Source organism: Danio rerio, chromosome 18, assembly GCF_049306965.1.
Source record: "Danio rerio strain Tuebingen ecotype United States chromosome 18, GRCz12tu, whole genome shotgun sequence".
In the NCBI taxonomy this organism is placed as follows: Eukaryota; Metazoa; Chordata; class Actinopteri; order Cypriniformes; family Danionidae; genus Danio; species Danio rerio.
The window spans coordinates 8,689,365-8,714,441 of NC_133193.1; the positions used below are offsets into that span (position 1 = coordinate 8,689,365).

General features: G+C 36.5%; 2 protein-coding genes across 2 annotated transcripts in view; both read right to left on the reverse strand.

Moving 5' to 3' along the window:
* Positions 1-25,077, reverse strand: part of LOC101882393 (uncharacterized) — a 771,022-nt gene that overhangs the window by 654,880 nt on the left and 91,065 nt on the right. The gene's annotated exons all lie outside the window — the stretch shown is intronic.
* On the reverse strand, positions 4,765-21,898 carry si:dkey-30c15.2. Its single transcript, NM_001110381.1, is given in 12 exon segments — positions 4,765-5,175; positions 6,901-6,971; positions 7,068-7,206; positions 9,421-9,492; positions 9,570-9,621; positions 9,701-9,841; positions 9,955-10,001; positions 11,547-11,654; positions 14,787-14,924; positions 19,201-19,264; positions 21,455-21,498; positions 21,760-21,898. Coding segments are annotated over 12 exon segments (1,068 nt in total). The 5' UTR covers positions 21,799-21,898; the 3' UTR covers positions 4,765-5,022.

Sequence of the window (25,077 nt, forward strand, 5' to 3'; positions counted from 1 at the left end):
ACTTATTTACAGACATCATTATCATTGTAAAATATAACCTAAAAACCCCTTTATAAACCCCTAGATATTTATTTTCTTTGTTTTATCCCCCTTTTTATTAATAAAAAGATTATATAGTAAAAATGTAACCACTTGACTAAGGTTGTTGCAAAATTCCCTCGTTTCTTGAGAATAATCTTGAATCCCTTTTTCTTTCTGCATGACAGTGCATACTTATTTACAGACATCATTATCATTGTAAAATATAACCTAAAAACCCCTTTAAAAACCCCTAGATATTTTTTGTTGTTGTTGTTGTTGTTTCCCCCTTTTTATTATTGAAAAGATTATATAGTAAATATGTAACTACATGATGTTATGATGATAGGCTTTACAAATTCCCCCAAGTTTTGTTTTTCATCAGTATTTTTTATGAGTTTTTCTTTCTTTCTTCACAAATGCAGGTGTAAACATCCAGATATGGTTTGTCTGGAGGCTGTTTATGGCCGTATAATGACTGTAGACATTAAACTTTATCTGCCCTGTCCAAACTTCAAGCCCGTTTTCCCTCCTATTTCTCATGCATTTCACACATTTGTGCCATTTTGTGATAAAGTTACACTGTAAAAAAACACTGGGTTCCACACAATTGATTTGTGTTGAGTGAACATAAAGAAATTAAGTTAGCTGGCTAGTTTTTTGTTTTTATTTATAAATGTTAGTGGATTAAACAGGGCCGGAGTGGGACTCCTTTTCAGCCCTGGAGTTTCAAGCCTCAGACTGGCCCACTTCAGTTCACGACTGACTATATTAAAATAAGGTCATTTCCAATTCAGTTTCTAATGACACTATTACGTCTTTTTTGAGAAAACAGCTGCTTTAGAAGTTCAAATGGTCTTAACAATAAAAAAATGAAAAAAGAAATTATTTAGACGAGGATCAAACCCAGGTCGGAGGCGTCATAATCTTATGTGCTAACCACTGGACCACAACAGCTGCTCATGAGGCTGCGAGAAAATAGATAAAAAGAGCAGAGCCCACTATAAACAATTCTTGCTGCATGCCTTAATCTTTGAATTTTTTTTTAAAGAATCAAATGAGCTTTTCTAGTCACCTCGACTTGTATCATTCAAACTTACTATTTACTCTTACTCTAAAACACAACAGTCAACTTTGTCAAATGATATGAGTGTAGTTGGTAACACTTTATTTTGATGGTCCATTTTAATATTAGTAGACTGTCTGCTTAATATCTGTTGATTCTGCTCCTTCAACAGACATTTAGCTAACTACACTAACACTAACCACAACCTAACAACCTAACAGTCTACTTATAACCTAATGAGAATTAGTTGGCATGTAGATCCAGTATAACTTATTTCAACAAACGGACCATCAAAATAAAGTGTGACCGTGTAGTTAACTCAAAATTGACTGAAAGTTAACTCTACTCATTTGAAAAGAGTTTTGTACTCAGTGTTTAAAGTAATATATATATATATATATATATATATATATATATATATATATATATATATATATATATATATATATATATGTATATATATATATATATATATATATATATATATATATATATATATATATATATATATATATATATATATTAAATACCTCAATACTTCAATTTAAATGGAGTACATTACGTTCACAGTACTCATATTAGTTTTTTTTTTTTACCTCAAATGATTTGTAGCAATTGGTTTCCTCAAACAGTTTGAGTTGCCTTAACTTACTGGGTTTTACAGTACTGTTAGTTTGAGTTCTCTTCATCTATTGGGTTTTACTGTGCTCAAATTGCTGTGTTTACTCAAATGGATTAAGTTCACAGTACTCATTAGGATTAGTTTTTAATCTTAAATGGTTTGTCGCAATCGGTTTCCTCAAATGGTTTGGGTTACCTTAACTCTTTGGGTTTTACAGTGTACCTATTCATCCAGTCACTCTTGGGAACTGTATTCGAGTCACCTCAACTTGTATCATTCAAACTTACTAAAAGTATTAAGTTAAACTTTGCATAACCTAAAGATGTAGCTGAACCCTGGTTAACTTATTAAAATACAATTGAGTAATTTAAAAACATTTGTAGAATATCATGAATATTATTTGTGAATATCATGACTTTTTATCATTTCGTCATTTCTACAGTGCATAGTGCAAATAAAAAGTAGAAACACCCACGAATCTATGATTTCTGTTTAAATACACAGCCACCCAACTGTTCATTATCAGATTTTTAACAACTTGTTAACTTAAATAGTTATTTAATTTATGCATTTTACAGTTCCTTTTTGGATATACAGTTGAAGTCAGAATTATAAGCCCTCCTTTGATTTTTTTTTTCTTTTTAACATTTTTCCCAAATGATGTTTAACAGAGCAAGGACATTTTCACGCATTTCCTATAATATTGTTCTTCTAGAGAAAGTGTGATTTCTTTGATTTCAGCTAGAATAAAAGCAGTTTTAAATAAATAAAAAAACATTTCAATATTATTAGCCCACTTAAGCTATATTTTTATTCGATAGTCTACCGAACAAACATCATCATACAATGATTTGCCTAATTACCCTAAAATGCCTAATTGACCTAGTTAAGCCTTTAAATGTCACTTTAAGCTGAATACTAATATCTTGAAAAATATCCAGTCAAATATTAATATTATTACTGATCAAATTAATCAGTTATTAGAAATGAGTTATGTTTGAAAACTATTATCTTTGGAAATGTGCTGAAAAAATCTCCTCTCCTTTTCATTCAACAAAAATGAGGGAAAACATTATACGGGGGTATGTGTATACAAAATACACACACATTCACTCTTATTTTTATTTTTTTTACTTTTTTTCCTATTTTAACTCCTTTTCAAGAGTTCACACTTAGCTGATGATTGAGTAAAAGCAAGTTTGGCATGCTGTCCCGGGAGAGAGCCCTGAGCCCAAAAGGTCCTTGAGCCCTTGGCTCCCTGCTATTTCTGCGGAGAATTTTGATAAAAATCTGCGGATTTCTGCGGAATTATTTTGGGAGTATCATAACTAAAACCCTAATAAGTTAAATAAAAAGTAATACATTTTTACCTTGTATTTAATGTTTAAATTGCAAATTCAATTAGATTAACTTTATTTGGTAAACAAAGCAAGTCTCTCATATAATATATCTACTAAAAGACATAAAATATTACTGGACAAACTGCATTGTACATAAATAAGATGAACATTTTCATATTAGTCAATAATATTACTGTAATTAATTTAAAAAACTGAATAAATTTAGATTTACACACATTTACACAAGTAAATTAACAGAATTAATGATGGGCTAAAAATCTGCAGTAATCTGCGGAATTCTGCGGAAAATCTGTGGAATTCTGCACGCACAGATTCCGTGTGGGCCTACTGATGACTAAAAATTGAATGCTATGAAGAGATATGCTGCAGGATGAGAGATTGACTGTAGTGCAAAATTTAGATTGATCAATTCACTTGTTGTGCATGTTTCTGGAATGTGGGAGGAAACCGGAGGACCCGGGAAAAACCCACGCGAGCACGGGAAGAACATGCAAACTAGGCACAGAAACGTCCACCGCCCTGTTAAAAGACTAGAACCGGTGACGTTCTTGCTGTGAGGCTACAGTGCTAACCACTGAGCCACCGTGCCACCCTATGGAGGGAAAGGTGACGAGGTAGAGAGGAAGAGGGGATTCTTCATATCGACGATGACTAGTGGAAAACCCTGGCTCTTTATAGTGGGTTAGGAATGGCCTGATTGCTGGATCATGCATGCTAATGCAGAACCAGCCGTGTTCAATCATAATCACGTGATCCCCTCGAAATTCGTTTATGAATAAACTTCACTTATTCCTTTCAAAAGTGCGACCCCATAATCCTCAATGTTCATGTTCATTCCGTTCAGCATGAGACTCTTAGTGAATGTATTTATTACTGTATCTCCAGGCTACAAAAACAGCCGCGTTTCTGATAAGAAGTGATCATTAACAGAAGCTTTTAACCAGAACATTTATTATTACCTAAACAACCCCCGAGTCAATGCTTTACAAGGCACAGTGGTAAAAGCTCATTTCTTGCATGCTTAGATGAAGCCGATACATGAATTATAAATATACTTGCTTGAATATGCTGTGCATTTCATGTCTGAAAATATTGCAGTGTTGCATAAACATACTTGGACTCATACCAGAACTGTAAGTCATATATGCAGTACTGTGCAAGAGTATTAGGGCACCACCAGCAATGGGAGCCTAAGACTTTTGCACAAATCTGTCAATCTAAAAGTGAAGGGTTCTTACTTGGTGAACTATAATTTATACAAACAGGAAATATGGGAAATATTTACACAATATTCAGAACAAAATTACTTTTGCAATCAAAAGTATGTTTAACGTGTCCCCTTTAGCACCAATAGCCGTTGTAAAACTTCAGTAAACACAACAGCTTGACTTGAATCAGCTCGAATCTTGCTTAGATTACATTATATTTTAACCTGTTTGACTAACAGTTTTTCTGCTTTTAGATAAGCGCTGGCTTCTGAGTGTGTGTGCATCTTCAGGGCCTCATCATGTGACATCATTGGTGACATGTGACACCATCATAACCCTTCTGTTTATTTGACTGTTCTGTACTGAAACTCTTTATGGCACAGGAACAATTTTTTACAACCGGCTCTGTGGCATACCTCGCTTCGTCATTGTTAGGTAAGAGATGATCTAGCAAAAAGTCCTAAAAGAACAAAAAGTACTGGCACGTGGCTGTAACTCAAACTTTTATTAAGAAAAACTGCAGATAGACATGCTATAATACAGAGTTTACATATCATATTGCTGTTTTATGTAAAATAGCGACGTCTTTTTGCCGACTCAGCTATTATTATTTTACATTTCAAGTAAGGTTTATAGCACAATAGTCAATTTCTTAACAGCTATCACTAAAATATATATACACAAATAAATAGAACACATTTAAACTAACAGTGTTTTAATTCAGACCTTTGCATGATTGTGTTTTTATTATGATGGCTCATTTAATGACTGATCGAAGAAGGCTCTGTTTGAATAGGCCATCAGAGGCAGGCGTTCCCCCAGAACGGCGTCTCGGAAATTCTGTCGTCTCCATGCGTAAACAATACTGTTTAGAAAACCCTGGAGCGACACTGACAGCGCCTGTGGAGAAAACATGCCACGCCGTTAAAAGGTCTGTGATTTTTAGAAATTCGTCCAGTCACTCTTAAGAACTGTTTAAACAAATCAGCAGAGTGAATGATTCAGTGAATCATTCATAAAGTCACTCTTGAGAACTCTATTTAAATGAATCAGTGGACTGAATGATTCGGCGACTCATTCATCCAGTCACTTTTAAGAACTATTTAAACAAATCTGCTGAGTGAATGATTTAGTGACTCATTCATATAGTCAGTTTTCATTCATTCATTCATTCATTTATTCATTTTCTTGTTGGCTTAGTCCCTTTATTAAATAGGGGTCGCCACAGCGGAATGAACCACCAACTTATCCAGCAAGTTTTTACGCAGCGGATGCCCTTCCAGCCGCAACCCATCTCTGGGAAACAGTCAGTTTTGAGAAATGTATTTAAACAAATCAATGGAGTGAATGATTAAGTGACTTACTCATCCAGTCACTCTTGAGAACTGTATTTAAACAAATCAGCTGAGTGAATGATTCAATAAATCATTCATGAAGTCACTCTTGAGAACTTTATTTAAAGGAATCAATAGAGTGAATGATTCAGTGACCCATTCATCCGGTCACTCTTAAGAACTGTATTTAAACAAAGTGAATGAGTAAATGATTCAGTGAATCCTTTAAAAAAAATCGCTCTTTAGAACTCTTTAAATTAATCAGTGGTGTAAATGATTCAATGACTCACTCATCCAGTCACTCTTAAGAACTGTATTTAAACAAATCTGCTGAGTGATGATTCAGTAAATCATTCATGAAGTCACTCTTGAGAACTTTATTTAAAGGAATCAATAGAGTGAATGATTCAGTGACCCATTCATCCGGTCACTCTTAAGAACTGTATTTAAACAAAGTGAATGACTAAATGATTCAGTGGATCCTTTAAAAAAATCGCTCTTTAGAACTCTTTAAATGAATCAGTGGTGTTAATGATTCAATGACTCACTCATCCAGTCACTCTTAAGAACTGTATGTAAACAAATCAGCAGAGTGATGTTCACTGACTCATTTATAAACTGACTCCTGAGAACTGTATTTAAACGAATCAGCAGAGTGAATGATTCAGTGACTCATTCGGCCAGTCACTCTTGAGAATTGTATTTAAACAAATCAGCAGAGTGAATGATTCAGTGACTCACTCATTCAGTCACTCTTGCAAACTATTTAAACAAAATCAACTGCGTAAATGATTCTGTAAATCATTCATAAAGTCACTCTCGAGAACTCTATTTAAATGAATCAGTTGAGTTAATGATTCAGTGACTCGTTCATCCAGTCATTATTAAAAACTGTATTGAAACAAATCAGTGAAGTGAATGATTCAGTGACTCATTCCACCAGTCACTCTTAAGAACTGTATTTTAACAAAGTGAATGACTGAATGATTCAGTGAATCATTTATAAAATCGCTCTTTAGAACTTAATTTAAATAAATCAGTGGAGTGAATGATTCAGTGACTCACTCATCCAGTCACTCTTAAGAACTGTATTTAAACAAAGTGAATGACTGAATGATTCAGTGACTCACTCATTCAGTCAATCTTGAGAACTGCATTTAAACAAATCAGCAGAGTGAATGATTCAGTGGCTTGTTCATTCAGTGTGTCTCCTGTTTTATTCTGGAATGAATCAGCATTTAAAGATTTATAGATTATTTAACATGATCTATAACTTACTGTTGTGTCTTACCTGTAAAACGTAGAGAGGGAAGAGATGTCTTATCCTAGCTTGTGCAAATGACAGAGAGATGAGAAGCAGCGCTGAAAAGATTACACAAAACATCATTTAGTTTCAAAGGAGAATTACAGCCATTCATATTCAGTACCACTGAAGCAAACCTATGTTCTTATACTGACCTGGTGTCCAGCAGAAAAAGACAACAAGGATCATGTATCGAGCCGAAGACCAAATCCCACCCGGAGGCCTCTGTGACATAGTGAACATGCTTGTGTTCTCATAATGCCTATAACAGCTATGTAACTTACAGTACACCACCTATAGGACGACACAAGATTATTTACATTAAACACCAGCAGTGACCCTAGAAGTAAGTGGACATATACAAATATCTGAATGTCAATGCACTTAATAAGCGCCCTTTATATGCCTTTTTGGATATTTCCTTTTATGCATAGGAGCTGTTTGTGAATGTAAAAGATCTGTAAAGTTTTCAAAGGTCAAAGTGCACAAACAAAATGATTCTATACCAAGTGTGCCGCAAGCCTGCGTTTGAGTGAAGGTTTCGGCCGTTAGATCGCCCCCTGGGGGCTGGCTGCAGTACAAGTCATAAAGCCCGCCTCCTCCGTGTTAATGAAGGAGACTTGAGCCCAAATAAATAAAATGCAATAAAATGTCCCGAAAGATAGTTCTGGTCGATTAAGGCACTGGTTATTGTGCTGAAATAGGTGCAGATCTTCATTTTTGTAAACAGTTTGTTTTTAGAAGTAATTTAATGCTGGGCGTGTCATCGTGATTGACAGCTGTGATTGACAGTTTCCCAAAGCGCGGCGTCTGAGCTTCGACAGGAGACTGAAGTAGACTGAAATGTTATTATTCGATTTCTGTGTTATTTTACCATGACAAAATGAGTTCAGCAGTAAACTATAGTTTCTGACATACATGATCCTGGTGGAACACTGTTTATTCGCTAAGTTCAGGGCTTTTTTCGGGCTTTATTAGTTTGCTGATACACGCCTAGCCACCCAGATAGCAAAACACAGTTCCGGCTAGATTCTCGCCTGCCGGAGACTTATCTCTTAGAGCTCAGACTGACTAATGTTACCTCTGCTGGACGTACTCCGGATGCCTGGACTCACTACCCAATTCCAGCCCAAGTCAATCGAGCCAGATGCGGCGGCCGAGCGAGCAGGCGCTGCCGCATGCGAGCCGGAATCAGCCCGCGACGCCGCGAGTAAGTTATGCGCTGCGGCCTGGAGCTGGCGCGATTTAATATATAAAACCCTCATATTTGTTAACGTTATTACTTCCATTTGTGTTGATATGACAGCAAACGCATGCTGAGAAGTTCGGGGGGCGTAGTTGATTTTACATAAAGCGTTTGATTGGAAGCTCGACTCTGCTCATTTTCGCGGCTCCTCCTCTGGCTCCATCAGACAGTCCTTCTGCGCATGTCTGGCTCCAATTTCAGCAGTCTTTTGCGACAGTTTGTGCCCGTCAAGCAGGCATTTTGCCCTCAAGGCGTTCAATGGGAAAAAGGGCTGTCGCGTCGTCCATATTTTTTACAGTCATTGTTCTATACCTGCCAACAATCCCATTTTAAATGAAAATGGGATCCCCTAGCTTTTTGGTTTAGTCCCCATGCGCACCGAACCTATTGTACAACCCGCTCTTCAGTTGGCGCACACCTTCCCTCCCCCCTGGTTTCTTGATCATGACAAAGAGTTCATTTTACTCAAATGGCCTCCACAGTCACCAGATCTCAATCCAATAGAGGACCAGATATGGTGAAATGGGAGATTCGTATCATAAATGTGCAGCCGACAAATCTACAGCAACTGCATAATGCTATCTTGTCAATAAGGAGCAAAATCTCTGAGGAATATTTCCAGCTCCTTGTTGAATCTTTGCCATGAAGGATTAAGTCAGTTCTGAAGGCAAAAGGGGGTCCAACCCGGTACTAGTAAGATGTACCTAATAAAGTGGCCAGTTAGTGTAGGGTCTAATTTAACTTTCAAATTTGTGATTGTAATTGCCTGGAAGAGTTTAATTTATGTTAAAAACAAGTTTGAAGACAAAAAAGTCAAATCGACTTTGAAAGCACATCCAAAAACTCTGGAATCGATACGGTAAAACAATGTTATCATTACTGTGTACATCGATGATCTACATCCAAGGGCTGAAGAAGCCAAATTCAGATATGCTAATCAGCATTTGGTTTCTAACACAAGCTGTAAGTAGTCGACCAATCACAACAGACTAGGTCTATCATCTGACCAATCAGAATAGAGCAGACTTTGGGTTTAGAAAAAAGGCGGGGTTTTAGAGAGACAAGATTCTTGAATAAATCTTTTTAGACACTGTGAGATCAAATTAAAATATGTAAATGAAAAGTGCTTTCTGATATTGGATGGATGTAATCCTCCATTAAATAACATTTAAACAGCATAAATAGGCATTTTAAAGACGCTTTTCAAGTACAACATAATGTTTATTTTAGCCACTTCTATCTGTGAATGTGTGTGTACCCACTGTGCAGCTGATGATGACGATCAACACACTGCTTAGCGTGAAGATTCGGATGAACTCGGAGTGAGCCCTATCCTGTTGGACAAAAGTCAAGATGAAGGAAACAGCGGCAGAGGGGATTCAGCAGAACTAGTTGTCGGTAAGTGTCTTACCACTGTTGTGCAGGAGTCATTTTCATTTGTGAGATGCAGGAAGAGAATGCAGCTGCCAGAGGAAACACACATGCGTTTAGAAAAGTACTGTAAGCACATACTTAAGCTCACAGACAGAAACTCACTGTCACCTGTTACAGAACCGGGCGGTGGGTCCTCGGTTGCCAGATTTTAGTATTGTCATGTGTCCCTTTTCACATGATGCAGTGAGAGTAGCCTGCATAATTTGCACAGTGTTTATGTAGATGAGGTATCCGATTATTGGCACAGCCCTATGGAAATGGCATACAGAGCAAACGTGTATATCTGTGAATATACAAATGCTTCAACATTAATTACAAAAAATATATATATATATTTAAATGCCTTTATAAAAGCTACTCACCACGCAATAATGTAGATGAGACAAAACCTTCGTCTTCTGCGTGATAACTGTGACAAAAGATGCATACTTTTTAAAAAATTGTACAAAAAACAGTGCTGGGCACAGTTTGTTTTGACATAATATATGTCTGTGTACCCTGTATATTTATTATGTTTATTTTGCAATATTTTTTATTTATTGTCTTACATTTACATAGTATCTTGTTTATATCTCCCATTCTACCTCAATACTGTTTCCTCCACTTCACCCTACCTATCTCATCACCTATTTTGCAGTACTGTTTACCGTCTACAATCATTTCTACTGTAACTTGCTGTTTAGTGTGATTTTTATTGAAAAGATATAAAAATATATTTACATGTTTGCACTTAGTGAGATGCACTTAATCTCATAATCTCATCACACGTGTGTGTGTGTATATATATATATATATATATATATATATATATATATATATATATATATATATATATATATATATATGACAAAGCTGTGCGTGTGTATCACACATACATAATAAATATCTATAATACACATACATGTATTACATCAAAACAAACTTATTTTGGATAAGATTAATCAAGATTAATCTTTGCCCAGCACTAATAAAAATATAGAAACAAATATAAAAAATATATATAGTAATCTGAAAATATTTTTTATAAATATAATATATAAATATAATTATTAATGTATATAATAGTAAAAAAAATAAATATAAATAAATAAAACAAATAAATATAAATTAATTAATTAATAATAAAAAATAATAAAAAAATTAACAAAATAAAAATAAATAAATAATTAAATAAAATTAAATAAAATAATTAAATAAAAATAATTAAATAGACAAAGAAGATAAATAAATTAATAAATAAAAGTAAACAAATAAAATAAATATAAAAATAAATTAAATAAATAAATAAAAATAAATAAATTGATTAAAAATAAAAAAATAAAAATAAATACAAATACAAATAAATAATTAGATAAAAATAAATTAATAAATACATTTTTTCTCCACGTTTTGTGCTTGTCATTTCTACTAGTTTCTGATAAAAAATATATAATTTTAAACAGCACTAATTTAAGTTCAGCAAATTAAACTAAATTTTTTTTTAAAGTTTCATATGAGCCAAATTAAAATTTTATGTAATTTCAACTAACAAAAAATACAAAAATATATTTTTTGGTTTTAGTTTCTTTTAATGATAACACAGATCTAAATAAACAGGATTTCATCGAAACTTATTAAACATTACTTAATATGAGTAAATTACATAAATTAAAGCATTGACAATTATTAGATCAGGTGGAAAGAACTAGTGTGTTTCTAAGAAATGTACTGCGCAGGGATAATTATATGTGGGTACATGAAGGAAATATGAGATGAATGTGGCACAGCCGGACTGATCTCATACCCTGAGTTACAGGGCATTCATACCTGCTGTCAGTGGTAGACAATAAACGTGACACTGACTTATTTATAAAACTGTGACAAGTAGTGTGTGTGTGTGTGTGTGTGTGTGTCTGTGTGTGTGTGTCTGTGTGTGTGCGTGTGCATGTGCATGTGTGTGTGCATGTGTGTTCACCTGCACTTCAAATGCTTCCTGCTCAGTGTTTTTCCTCCATCCTTGAAATGCATGTGCCGATTCACAGGCATAAATGATGACTAGCAGAAAAGAGATGCAGTAAAAAGCCTGAGGAAACACAGAGAGTTAACGCTTCAGTTAATAAAGTTCATCACATCTGCAGAGACGGGTTTAACACACAGTTATCTTCATTTAAACGTGTTTGACATCAAAATTATTCGCCTTCCTGTGAATTTTGTTTTCAAATATTTCCCAAATGATGTTTAACAGAGCAAGGAATTTTTCACAGTATTTCCTAAAATATTTTTCCTTCTGGAGAAAGTCCTATTTGTTTTATTTCGACTAGAATAAAAGCAGTTTTTAATATTTTAACACCATTTTAAGGTCCATATTATTAGCTCCTTAAGCAGTATTTTTTTCAAGTGTCTGCAGAACAAACCACTGCAGGCCCGTAGCCACTTCTTACTGACAAAGGTCCCATACATGAGCTCATTTGTCCTATTTTGACTGCTATGCCATCATAAATAGTAAGAATAACCCATCAAAAAGGCTTTAAGACCAAGCTAAATCCTGGTGGGACTTCAGTTGATCAGCAAACAATTATTTTTCAAGAATCCGACATCGAGCTGTGCAAGAAAACATCTGACATAAGAGAAGTCATCTTTCGCTACTGTATTTTTGTTTTAAAAAGAGAAAACATTTGGCAAGTAAGTTTTATTCTATTAATCTTAGACTTTACTCTAGAAAGAAAACATGACAAATAAAAAAAGTGTGAAGCACTTTTACAAGAGATAAGAGCAAAAAATGTGAAGCTTTTTTTCGACTTAGTCTCTTTATTAATCTGGGGTTGCCACAGGGGAATGAACCGCCAACTTATTCAGCATATGTTTTACGCAACGGATGCACTTCCAGCTGCAACCCATCTCTGGGAAACATCCATACACACTCATTCACACTCACTCATACACTAGAAACAATTTAGCCTACCCAATTCACCTATAATGCATGTCTTTGGACTTATGGGGGAAACCGAAGCACCCCGAGGAAACCCACGCAAACACAGGGTGAACATACAAACTCCACAAAGAAACGCCAACTGACCTAGCTGAGGCTCAAACCAGCAACCTTCTTGCTGTGAGGCGATCGTGCTAACCACTGCGCCACCATGCTACCTTAAATTATTATTATTATTTCATTTATTTATAATTTTTCAACAGGAAATGATTAAAAGATAATGGGGCCTGACTCAGGATGAATGCTGTTTTTCAGCAGGTTTCTGCTCTGCAGAACATAAAAACATACAGACAACCTTAACATTATTATTATTATGTTTCTGACTGAGGGAAGTTAAATGTGTTGGCCAGTTTGTTATTTGCTTAATGAAAAACTCTAGAATAGCCTTCCTGATAATGTCCGAGGCTCAGACACACTCTCGCAGTTCAAAACTAGATCAAAGACCTTTTTAGTAAAGCATACACTCAGAGTTTCACTTAGCGGTATAATACATGAATGTGCCCCATGCAGGTTTCTGCATCTCGTTTATATACACTATGAACAGCATACATATACATACAATATGAACAGCTTGTTTATATCCACTATGAACAGCAGCTACACTTATTATTCTCTTTATTCTCTATTTGCACCTGGGGATAATCATCCCGAGGCCCCCAGACTATGCAGCGCCACTGATTGGATCCAAGACCAGCGACGAGATGATCCCAAGGTTTCCATAATCCTGGACCAGGCCATATCCTGAACTGAGCTAAACTGAACTGAACTTAAACACTGAAAACTGAACTGACACCGTTTCAATTTACTATGATCTTCTATGTGAAGCTGCTTTGACACAATTTACATTGTAAAAGCGCTATAGAAATAAAAATGAGTTGAAAATGTAATTAATGAATTACAATAAGCTACAGTTTTTAATTTAAAGCTTTTTTCTAATGATAAAAGATTTTATACATTTGTATTTTAAAAATAAATATGTCATTTTTTTATTCTAAATATTTAGGAAATATTTTTGCTACATCAAAAAATGTGGTTATGATGACCATCTGACAAGTTAATCCAGCTTAAATAGTGCTAAAAATGTCACATAAATTCAGTATTTAAATCTCATAATTAAATGGAAAATGAGGTGAATAACTGTATAAAGGTCCACATTTTGAGAAAAAAGAACCACTCCTTTCACCAGGCTGGCTACGGGCCTGCACTGTTATACGATGAGTTGCCTAATTACCCTTGCCTAATTAACCTAGTTAAGCCTTTAAATGTCACTTTGAGCTAAATACTGGTGTCTTGAAAAATATCTATTCAAATATTATTTACTGTTAGTCAGTGCAATAGCCTAGTGGTTAGCGTGTCGACATTTGATGCAATAGCACATCAGGGCGTCGTGAGTTCGAATCCCGGCTTGATGACATTTCCCTAACCTACTCCCACTTTGCTTCCTGTCTCAATACTGTCCTATCTAATAATAATGGCAAGAAGGCCAAAAATAAATCTTAAAAAAATAAAAAATAAATATATATATATATATATATATTATTTACTGTCATTATAACAAAGATTAAAGAAATCAGTAATTAGAAAAGAGTTATAAAAACTATTGTGTTTAGAAATTAGTTGAAAACATCTTCTTTAAGGAGCCTAATAATGTTAACCTTAAAATTAGGCTTTTATTTATTATTAAATTATTACATGAAAATACTGTAAAAATGACCTTGCTCTCTTTAACAAAAAAATCAAGATGTGTAACTAAAGTGTGGATTTTCTATGGTGTCCACCTAATTGAATATCCTCCTGTAAATCATAAACTCAAGTTTTACTGTCCCACTGTGTCAACTCGGAGTGTTTTACAGGCCACTGCATGACTCAGTTGTTCAACAGGTTCATATATGAGCATCTTCAATTGTTTGCCAACAGGCAACAATGCAGGAAATCTCAACCGCTCAGAGCAGAAGGTCTGAAGGTAACTTTACACCAAGATCTCACTATTACCAAGATGCTCATTTCCCAGCTGTTTAATGAAGTTGTTGCATAACAGGGACATCATTCAAGCATTATAGAGGGTGTTGTGTTGTGCACATATACAACCTACGAATATTTATTTTTCTGCATCACTTCTTGGAGATTTTAAAGATTACTTGTTAGCATGAATCATCATTTTGATTAGGTAACTGTACTGTACATGTGATCGTATGTGTGTATGTTTCTGTGTCAGCAGTTTCTCACCAAAGATAACGGCAGTCCGATGTTGCACAGCTTTTCACTGAGTGGCCACAATTCATAAGGCAAATTAGGAATGGCAGTGCCCATCAAAACAAGCGAAGCCAAGAAATCTGCCAGGGCCAGCTGAGCAAGAGGCTTAGCCTGAAACACAAGAACAATGATCAATTATGCTATTCTTTTTTCAATTATTATTATGCAAAGAAGTACATGAATGACAAGAAATCACATACAAATGGAAAACAGAATAGTGACAGAGAAAAAAACAACAACAATCAGATATAGCTAGGCATGTGTGTGTGTGTGCATGGAAAGATTACTGTGTGGACAGGTCAACGTTTATAAATAAGAGATCATAAAAGCATATGATTATAGATCTTAATATCAAAAAATGAAGCAAGAATAATACAGATAAAAATAAAAACAAAAGCGATCAGTAATGGGGATTGACAGCAATAATAGGAATGATAGAAATGATGAAAAGCTCATTATTTTGTTTATTGACATTCATTCATTCATTTTCTCGTTGGCTTAGTCCCTTTATTAATCCGGGGTCACCACAGCGGAATGAACCCCTAACTTATCCAGCAGGTTTTAACGCAGCGGATGTCCTTACAGCCGCAACCCATCTCTGGGAAACATCCACACACACATTCACACACACACTCATACACTACGGACAATTTAGCCTACCCAATTCACCTGTACCGCATGTCTTTGGACTGTGGGGGAAACCGGAGCCCCCGGAGGAAACCCACGCGAAGGCAGGGAGCACATGCAAACTCCTCACAGAAACGCCAACTGAGCCGAAGCTCGAACCAGCGACCTTCTTGCTGTATTGCGACAGCACTTCCTACTGCTCCACTACTTCGCCCTGTTTATTGACATGTTAATTAAAAAAAAAACACATTGTTTTTTATGTTCTGTAGATTATTGCAGCAGCTCTTTTTCCAGTCTGTCTAAAATGCGCTGATTGTGTTCTGGTTTCTACAAAGCCCAGTCCTCAAGCATATGATGGAAACCTAATATCCCTTTAATTTTAAGGGTTAGCTCAAGATAAAATGAAATTTCTGTAAGTAGTTATTCACCCTTAAATTGTGTACTAAGCACCACAACACACAATAAAAGCTCTTTTCCATCTTAAAAGGAGTTTTTGTTCTAATCATCTGCCATGGCGAACCGCAAAATTTCCATTTTACAAATGCTTTATATTTCCACAACATCACAGTACAACCGGAGGGTGTGCTCCAACTATAGGGGGATCACACTCCTCAGCCTCCCGGGGAAAGAATAAGCCAGGGTACTGGAGAGGAGGATCTGGCCGATGGTTGAACCTAGGATCCAGGAGGAACAATACGGTTTTCGTCCAGTCTGTGGAACACTGGACCAGCTCTATACCCTCACCAGGGTGCTCGAGGGTTCATGGGAGTATGCCCAACCAGTCCACATGTGTCTTGTGGACTTGGAGAAGGCATTCGACTGTAACTCTCATGGTATTCTGTGGAAGGTGCTTTGGGAGTACGGGGTCAGAGGCGCCCTGTTAAGAGCTGTCTCGTCCCTGTATAAACAGAGTAGGAGTTTGGTTAGCATTGCCGGTAATAAGTCAGACTTGTTTCCACTGCATGTTGAACTCTGGCAGGGCTGCACTTTGTCACCAATTCTGTTCATAATTTTTATGGACAGAATTTCAAAGTGCAGCCTTGGGCTTGAGGGGGTTTGGTTCAGGGCCCATAGAATCTTATCTTCGTTATTCGCTGATGATGTTGTTCTGTTGGCTTCATTGAAGCTGGGATGAGAATCAGCACCTCCAAGTCCGAGGCCGTGGTTCTCCATCAGAAAAAGGTGGTTTGCCATCTCTAGGTTGGAGGAAAGTCCTTACCCTAGGTGGAGGACTTCAAGTATCTTGGGGTTTTGTTCACGAGTGAGGGAAGAATGGAACGTGAGATTGACCGGCAGATTGGTGCAGCAGCAGCAGTAATACGGTCGATGTATCGATCTGTTGTGGTAAAGAAGGAGCTGAACTGAAAGGCAAATCTCTCGATTTACCAGTTAATCTATGTTCCTACTCTCACTTATGGTCACGAGCTTTGGTTCATAACCAAAAGGACAATATCTCTGATACAAGCGGCTGAAATTAGTTTCCTTCGCATGGTGCACCCTTATAGATAGGGTGAGGAGCTCTGTCACGTGGGAGGAGCTCGGAGTAGAGCCGCTGCTCCTCCACACCGAGGGAAGTCAGCTAAGGTGGCTCGGGCATCAGTTTCAAGTGCCTACGAGACGCCTACCTAGGGAGGTGTTCCAGGCATGTCCCACCGGGAGGAGGCCTCGGGGAAAGATCCAGAACACGCCGGAAGGACTATGTCTCTTTGCTGGCTTGGAAACGCCTCGGGATCCTCCCAGAGTAGCTGGAGGAAGTGTCTGGGGAGCGGGAAGTCTGGGGTTCTCTCCTTAGACTGCTGCCCCTGCGACTCGGCCCCAGATAAGCTTATGAAAATAAATTAATAAATGAACTTTTTTTTTTTGAATCCCTACAGGGAAAAAGGCTTCTGGAACCACTGTAAAGTTGGGCTAATGCACTCAACACTATGACAGTCTTAAGTTCTGCTTTTGACCTGAATGACCACAAGGTCTAATTGACACGTCTAGAGACAGCTGTGGGCCTTCGTGGCACAGTTTTAGAGTGGTTCCGTTCTTATTTGACCAATAGATGTTTTGGTGCGCGCATTGGCCATCAATCCTCATCCAATATGCCTCTCAACTATGGAGTTCCACAGGGATCAATCCTTGGGCCTGTGTTGTTCACCCTGTATATGCTCCCCCTAGCTTCCATATGCAATAAATATAAAGTTTCCTTTCATCTATATGCTGATGACGCTCAGATATATTTTCCTCTAAAACAAAAAGGTGTAAATGGCTTACAACCACTCCTGGCTTGCTCATAGGAGCTTAAACTTTGGCTTTGGCTTTCTCAAGCTATTGTTTTTTTTTTTTTTTTTTTATTTAAACGAAAATAAAACTGAAGTAGTTGAATTTGGGCACAAGGAAAATTCTCTGTTAAATGTCAAAATGAGATCTTTGGCCCCACATATGTGCAGTGTGCACGAAAACTCAGTGTTATGTTTGATGAAAACTTAAAATTTGACAAACAGATCAGCACTGTCATAAAATCCTGCTTTTACCACCTCAGAAACTGTCTAGTCAAGCCATTTTTATCCCAGAGAAATTTTCAAACGGTGACTCATGCCTTCATAACAACACGTCTAGATTACTGTAAATCTCTCTATTGTGGTATTTCTCAGTTTTCTCTCTCTCGTCTGCAGCTGGTACAAAATGCAGCTGCTAAACTACTCTCTGGCACCTGTAAATATGAGTCGGTAACTCCAATATTAACTACACTTCACTGGTTACCCATTAAATACAGAATTGATTTTACAATTTTAATATTTGTTTACAAAGCCATCAATAATCTTGCTCCTCAGTACCTTACTGACTTGCTTTGTCCATATACCCCCTCTCGATCATTGAGCTCTTATAATCTCAATTTACTCATCATGCCCAGAACACGCCTTAAAAAAGGAGGTGGTAGAGCGTTTGCTGTTGCTGGTTCTAAAATCTGGAACAGTCTACCAATTCACATTAGAATCTCTCTCTCCATTTCCATGTTTAAGTCTGTTCTATTTTTTCTCTCGCTTTAAATACTCCTTGATCACTGTTTTACTGCTTTTAATTGTTAAATGTTTCTTTTATATTCTGCTTCTCTGTCTTTAGTGCACCTATGTACAGCACTTTGGTCAACCTTGGTTGTTTTTAAATGTGCTTTATAAATAAATATTATATTGTATATTGTATAAACAACCACAAAACTGAAATGAAACAGTTTAAGCTATTTCAAAATCATGTTCATTTGTGTTGTTGTTTTAGATTCATCTATTAGTGGCAGTCATGTAGGAAAAGCAGTTATGCAGACATGATGTCTCTTAGGATGTAGGAATTTGGGTCGTGCATATTACACACTTGAGAAAAACATCTCGAAGATATGGTCCTCTAAAAACATCCTGCATATTTGCAAAAGGAGAAGCCTGATTCAATGAAATCTTTCCAAAAGTTTTTTGCATTCAAAAGGTGAACTTTGCTAAAGGTTTATCTGAAGCATGTTGTGTTGATAAAAGTTTCGTTGCCAGCCTGTGCCTATGTGAGCACTGGCACACTGTTAGCCAATATTGACCCGCACTGTTGACGTACGCAGCGATAGTTGGACACGTATTTGCTTTAAACTTAACTTGGAGCATGCTTCATTTCTATTGATTTTCCCATTCAGATTATCAGCGGAAATGTAAGTATTCAAAATATGCATCTGTTAAGAATATAGTGATGCCAAGCACATTAGCAACAGTTTGATTTGCATTTGTTTGTGTCTCACCTGTTCATTGAGATGCTTTCTCTTTATAATGGACACCACCACAACAGAACAGCTGCCTATCAGACTGGAACAGAAAGAAAAAGTGCACAGATCAGTGTACCGTGACAAAATGTGACCGAAATAATAACCATACATTCCTGACAGCTAACATTCACAGAGTTCAGCAATGCGATAAATGTAATAAAGTCACGTAAGTGCAGCGCAACATGCAAAAACAACCACACATAAAACACTAAAGATTATAACACATTATAAACAACTTAAGAAATTAACACATTGTTAAAAACCCTTAAATATAATTTTACTGTGTAAAATATGTTTAGTTATTCACATTCATTTGACTCTTTTCATATTCATTCATCCGTTTTCCTTCGCTTGCCTGGTTTACACTTCTGCGTTGAGTGACCGGCCTGACCCACGGCGCATACAAGTGTTGCTCTGCAATAACACTTCCAGCGTCGTGCAACATCTTTAATCATGTAAGCACAAAGCAAAACTTTCCATCTTGTGGAAAGCGCTTGATGCAGAAGTGTAAATAGGCCTCTATTTTAGAGGTTGCCACAGCGGAATGAACTGCCAACTATTCCACCATATATCTTTCACGCAGCAGATGGCCTTCTAGCCACAACCCAGTACTGGGAAACACTTATACAGACTCACACATTACGGCCAATTTAGTTTATTTAATTTAATCACCTATAACGCATGTCTGGACTTGTAGAGGAAACCGGAGCACCCGGAGGAAACCCATGCGAACACGGAGAGAACATGCAAACTCCACACAGAAATCTAAATGATTTCTTGATTTATAGTAAAATGAATTTACAACTAAAAATAATACATGATTTTTTTTTTTATAAATTTGACTGCTGGACTGCTCCATGATGGATATTTTATTTTGTAGTATTATTATTACAAAACCTTACATTATCAAAATAATATATTTGATTGTTTATGAAATAATATTTAATTACGTTAAAATGGTATTTGTTTAACTCTCACCATACAAAATCTGATAGGAAAGGATGTTTTATATAGTTTATAGGTATAATTTAGACTTCTAGACATCTATTGGGGGCCCCCAGATTTCCTGGGGCCCTAAGCGGCCCAATAAGCAATACCTTGCTTATTGGTTAAATTCACCCCTGCACTTTAGAGACCCATTCTCACTATTAACTAGTTGCTTATTAGCATGCATGTTATTGAGATATTGGCTGCTACTTATAAAGCACATGGTCTGTATGATCTTATTCAACATGCCTAATACAAACCCAATGCCTAAACTACCTTAATAACTATTAATAAGGAGCAAATTAGGAGTTTATTAAAGCAAAAGTAAAAATGTAAAGCAAGAACTTAATCTTAAAATAAAGTCTGACCAATTTTTTTTCCAAGTATAACAAAGTATATCGCAATATATATTGCAGAAATACAAGCGATCACACACTCATATTTGTCCAATATCGTGACCCCCTAATGTTTTATGGAGGATGAAACCTGCAAAAACAATAAACAAATAATTATGCAAATACATTCATTAATCAGTAAGTACATCCATAAATTCATGCATAAATAAAATAATAAATATGCAAATAAATAAATAAATCATCTGCATAAATAAATATTTAAATATATAATAGTGCAGGCAGGTAAATAATTAAATAAGTTACACAAATGCTAAACTGAATGTTTATTTCCCCCTTTCAAATATTTATTCATTTCTTGAACGCAGTTCCGTATTTACTTTTCCTCAGGTCAACATAACACTGACTTATTCCCCCAACATTCGTGTAATTTATTAAATTATTTACCTGCCTGCAATGTTAATTGTGTTTATATTAATTTATGCAGGATTTTTATATACATTTATTTGCATATTTATTAAGGCATAAATTCATAGATTTATTTACTCTTTTATTCATATATTTGCGTATATATTTGTTTTTTTTTGCAGGTTTCGTCATTTCTAACGCTGTAGCATTTATTAACAATGAGTAACCTATTATTTATTATTAAATAACCTACTTTATATAAGTTTTTTTACTGTAGGGTGTCACAAGTATGATTCAAATGTCCAAAATGATTTGTCTTCGAGTATTTGCACAAAACTCTTCGTTGATTTCAATGCATAATATGCGTATTCCATTAACCCTGCAGATCAAGATCTCTTATGTAACAATTAGCCATTTCCTTAAACAATGCTGGAACACATGCTGCCTCACATGTCAGTGGAATAAACACAAGTATTTCTCACCTCAAACTTAAAGACGAGACGTAGATCCAAGACAAAATAATAACCTGTGTGTGCAACCAAGAAAAATATGAAAATACAGTAATAAACCTTCCATTTTAATATGATGTTATGATATCGAAAGCTTTGTCTGTCATTTAAAATAGAAAAGAAATATAACAATATGCATTTATTTTGTTGCTTAAATATACTTAAAGGACTCACAGAGGTAAAACGCGACGAATATGAATAACCATACGAAGCTTTAACACATTGTATTCTCGTAGACTTCATGTGTGTGATTAATTTTAAAGTTACTTGTACATTACCCTTTCGTCCTCATCTGATAATCCACTGCTTAAATTCATGGCGAAGATGTTTATTCCGTGACTACATGCCAGCTTGTTGTGTATCTGCGAGTCCTGCTCAGACTGACTGCAGTCCCGCGCGCTTTACCCTTACCTGAGCGTTGAACTAATCACGTGACGTCTGTTTTCTCACCTGTACCTACGCAGCTGCGTCACTTTAATAGCTTTCATAACCATGTTTATGCGGGTACAGCCAAATATATTTGACATTATAGATTTTGCCCTGCATAGAATTGGAGAAACAGTAATATTTTTGGGTAACGCTTTACACTAACGCTGTAGACCTATTAGTTAATTGCATTTACTAACATGAACAAACATTGAACAAGACATTTTTTATAATCCTGTTTGCTAAAGATAGTTAATGAAAATAAAGTTATTGATTGTTAGTTCGTTACTCGCGGTGCATTTATGTAACAATCTTAATAATGTATTAGAGTTTAACTATGATTAATAACTGCTGTACAATCCACATAGCAAATTTTATCTGGCCCTCACTATCAGTTTTTGCTTGACCCACATGCCGCAGTGAATTACGGTACATGACTGACCAAGTCTTGCTTCCATAAAGGGCCAAACATGCACCATGGGCCAAGTCTCAGCCAAGTTAACAACCCATAACTGGGCCAAATATGTTTGTGTGCCACGACTGCAATGATTTTGATAAACCAATGAAGCATTTCGCTTTTGGCGTGCTTTTTCTCGAAGCGGCCTGATTGGTAGATTTTTTTTTACTCAAAAATAAATTAAATGCTTTTTAAAAGTGGGTCATTATACGTCAAACTTGCGTGGTACACATTTATTTTTTTAACATCTGCTCCAAATACTACTTTTGATATCTAGCTAAGTCTTGCGTGCCGCCTGACGGTGCCATCTCTGCCAAACCAGCGCCATGTTATGTTTGGCCCACATATGCTCTATGCCAGTGCCGGACGAACGCCTGCTGTGCCAAATCTGGGCCAGAATTATTTGCTACCTGGGAAGCATTGTTGCTGTACAATATAATAAATGTATATTGTAAAGAATGACTTTTACTGTTTTTTTTTCCTTATCCCTACTGAAAAATCCAGCTTAAACCAGCCTAGGCTGGTTGGCTGGTTTTAGCTGGTCGACCAGGCTGGTTTTAGAGGGGTTTTGGCCATTGCCAGGCTGGTTTCCAGCCATTTCCAGCCTGGTCTTAGCTGGTCAGGCTGAGAGATGACCAGCTAAAACCAGCTTGACCAGCCTAGCCAGGCTGGGAGCCCAGCCAAAACCAGCTATTTCCAGCTTAAATCAGGCTGGTCAAGCTGGCTTTAGCTGGATTTACCAGGTCATTTTCCAGCCTGACCAGCTAAGACCAGGCTGGAAATAGCTAGAAACCAGCCTGGAAATGGCCAAAACCCCTCTAAAACCAGGTCGACCAGCTAAAACCAGCCAACCAGCCTAGGCTGGTTTAAGCTGGATTTTTCAGAAGGGTGCTCAATATATATTATTAATTAATTATTATTATAATTATATATATATAGCCTATTTAGAGTGTGATCTGTTCCAGGGATTTAAAGTATCCTTCTGATACTTTCTGGCACCCTTTTCCACGCGATCCTTTAGAAATCGTATAATGTTATGATTTGCTACACGTATATTATTTTGAAAACCGCTGAATAGAATTGGTCTACCTTTCTTTGATACGTAAAAAATTGAATAATACCCACAATCATCTTCAGAACTGCCTTAATATTTGAGTTTTGTGGCATGGTGTGCTTTCATGGAAGTAAAGTTCACAACATGAAGGAATTGGCTACAGGGACCAGTCCCAATACACACTTTATCTACACCAGCACTGTTTTTTTTATCTTGTTGTTGTTGATCAGTAATCAGTTGATCATCTGTTAACCTTTATAGATGGTTATGTGTGAAAATTCAATTAAATGACTCAGCAGTTCTACATCAGGGTTTTTCATATGCGCTTGTGGGTGAACATCTGTAAACAACGAGCAACTAATGCTATTTAAGCTTTTTAAGATTATATAAAGAAGATACCTGTGAATATATATTGTGTTTACTCTGTATTTATAAGTAAACAAAGCAACACATAGGGTGAGAGTACAGAGTTGAGAGAGTGAGAGTTGTTTTTATGTCGTACAGCGGTCAGTAATTGTATTAGTATGTAGCGGCCTCTACTGGTCAAACAGTTGCGTGCAACAGTGGCAGAAATCATCTTTTACTTGTTTCAAACCTGTGAGTTGCTTTTACACAGCAGATGCCCTTCCAGCTGCAACTCAGTACTGGGAAACATCCATACACACTCATTCACACACATACTGTACACTATAGCTAATTTAGTTTATTCAATTCACCTATCAGTCTTTGGACTGTGGGGGAAACCAGAGCACCCGGAGGAAACCCACACCAACACGGGGAGAACATGCAAACTCCACACAGAAACACCAAATGACTTAGTCGGGACTCAAACCAGCGTCCTTCTTGCTGTTAGGCGACAACGCTACCCACTTCGCCACCATAATAAAATTATATTTATTATTCATTCATTCATTTTCCTTCGGCTTAGTCCCTTATATATCAGGGGTCGCCACAGCTGAATGAACCACCAGCTATTCTGGCATATGTTTTTTTCCAGCTGCAAATTTAACCAATCAGCAAGGTAAGCAGCCGCTTAGGACCCCAGGAACCTGGGGGGCCCAAATAAATATCTAAAAGTATAAATTATACCTATAAACTATATTTAATGTTGTTTTCTATCATATTTCCGTCTTTCGGATGAGACGTTAAACCGAGGTCCCGACTCTCTGTGGTCGTTAAAAATCCCAGGATGTCCTTCGAAAAAGAGTAGGGGTTTAACCCCGGCATCCTGGCCAAATCTGCCCACTGGCCTCTGTCCATCATGGCCTCCTAACCCTCCCCATATCATGATTGGCATATCATCACTCTGTCTCCTCTCCACCAATCAGCTGGTGTGTGGTGTGCGGTCTGGCGCAAAATGGCTGCCGTCGCGTCATCCAGGTGGATGCTGCACACTGGTGGTGGATGAGGAGATTCCCCCCCCCATTGTGTAAAGCGCTTTGAGTGCCCAGAAAAGCGCTATATAAATGTAACGAATTATTATTATTATTATTATATTTCGTATGGTGAGAGTCAAATAAAATGTTACCAGAATTAAACATTATTTAATATAAAACAAAATGTAATATTATTATAATAATGTAATGTTATGTAACAATATTATAAAATATTAATATTACATATTACATCTGCACAAATTTGTCCATCACCCTTAATCAT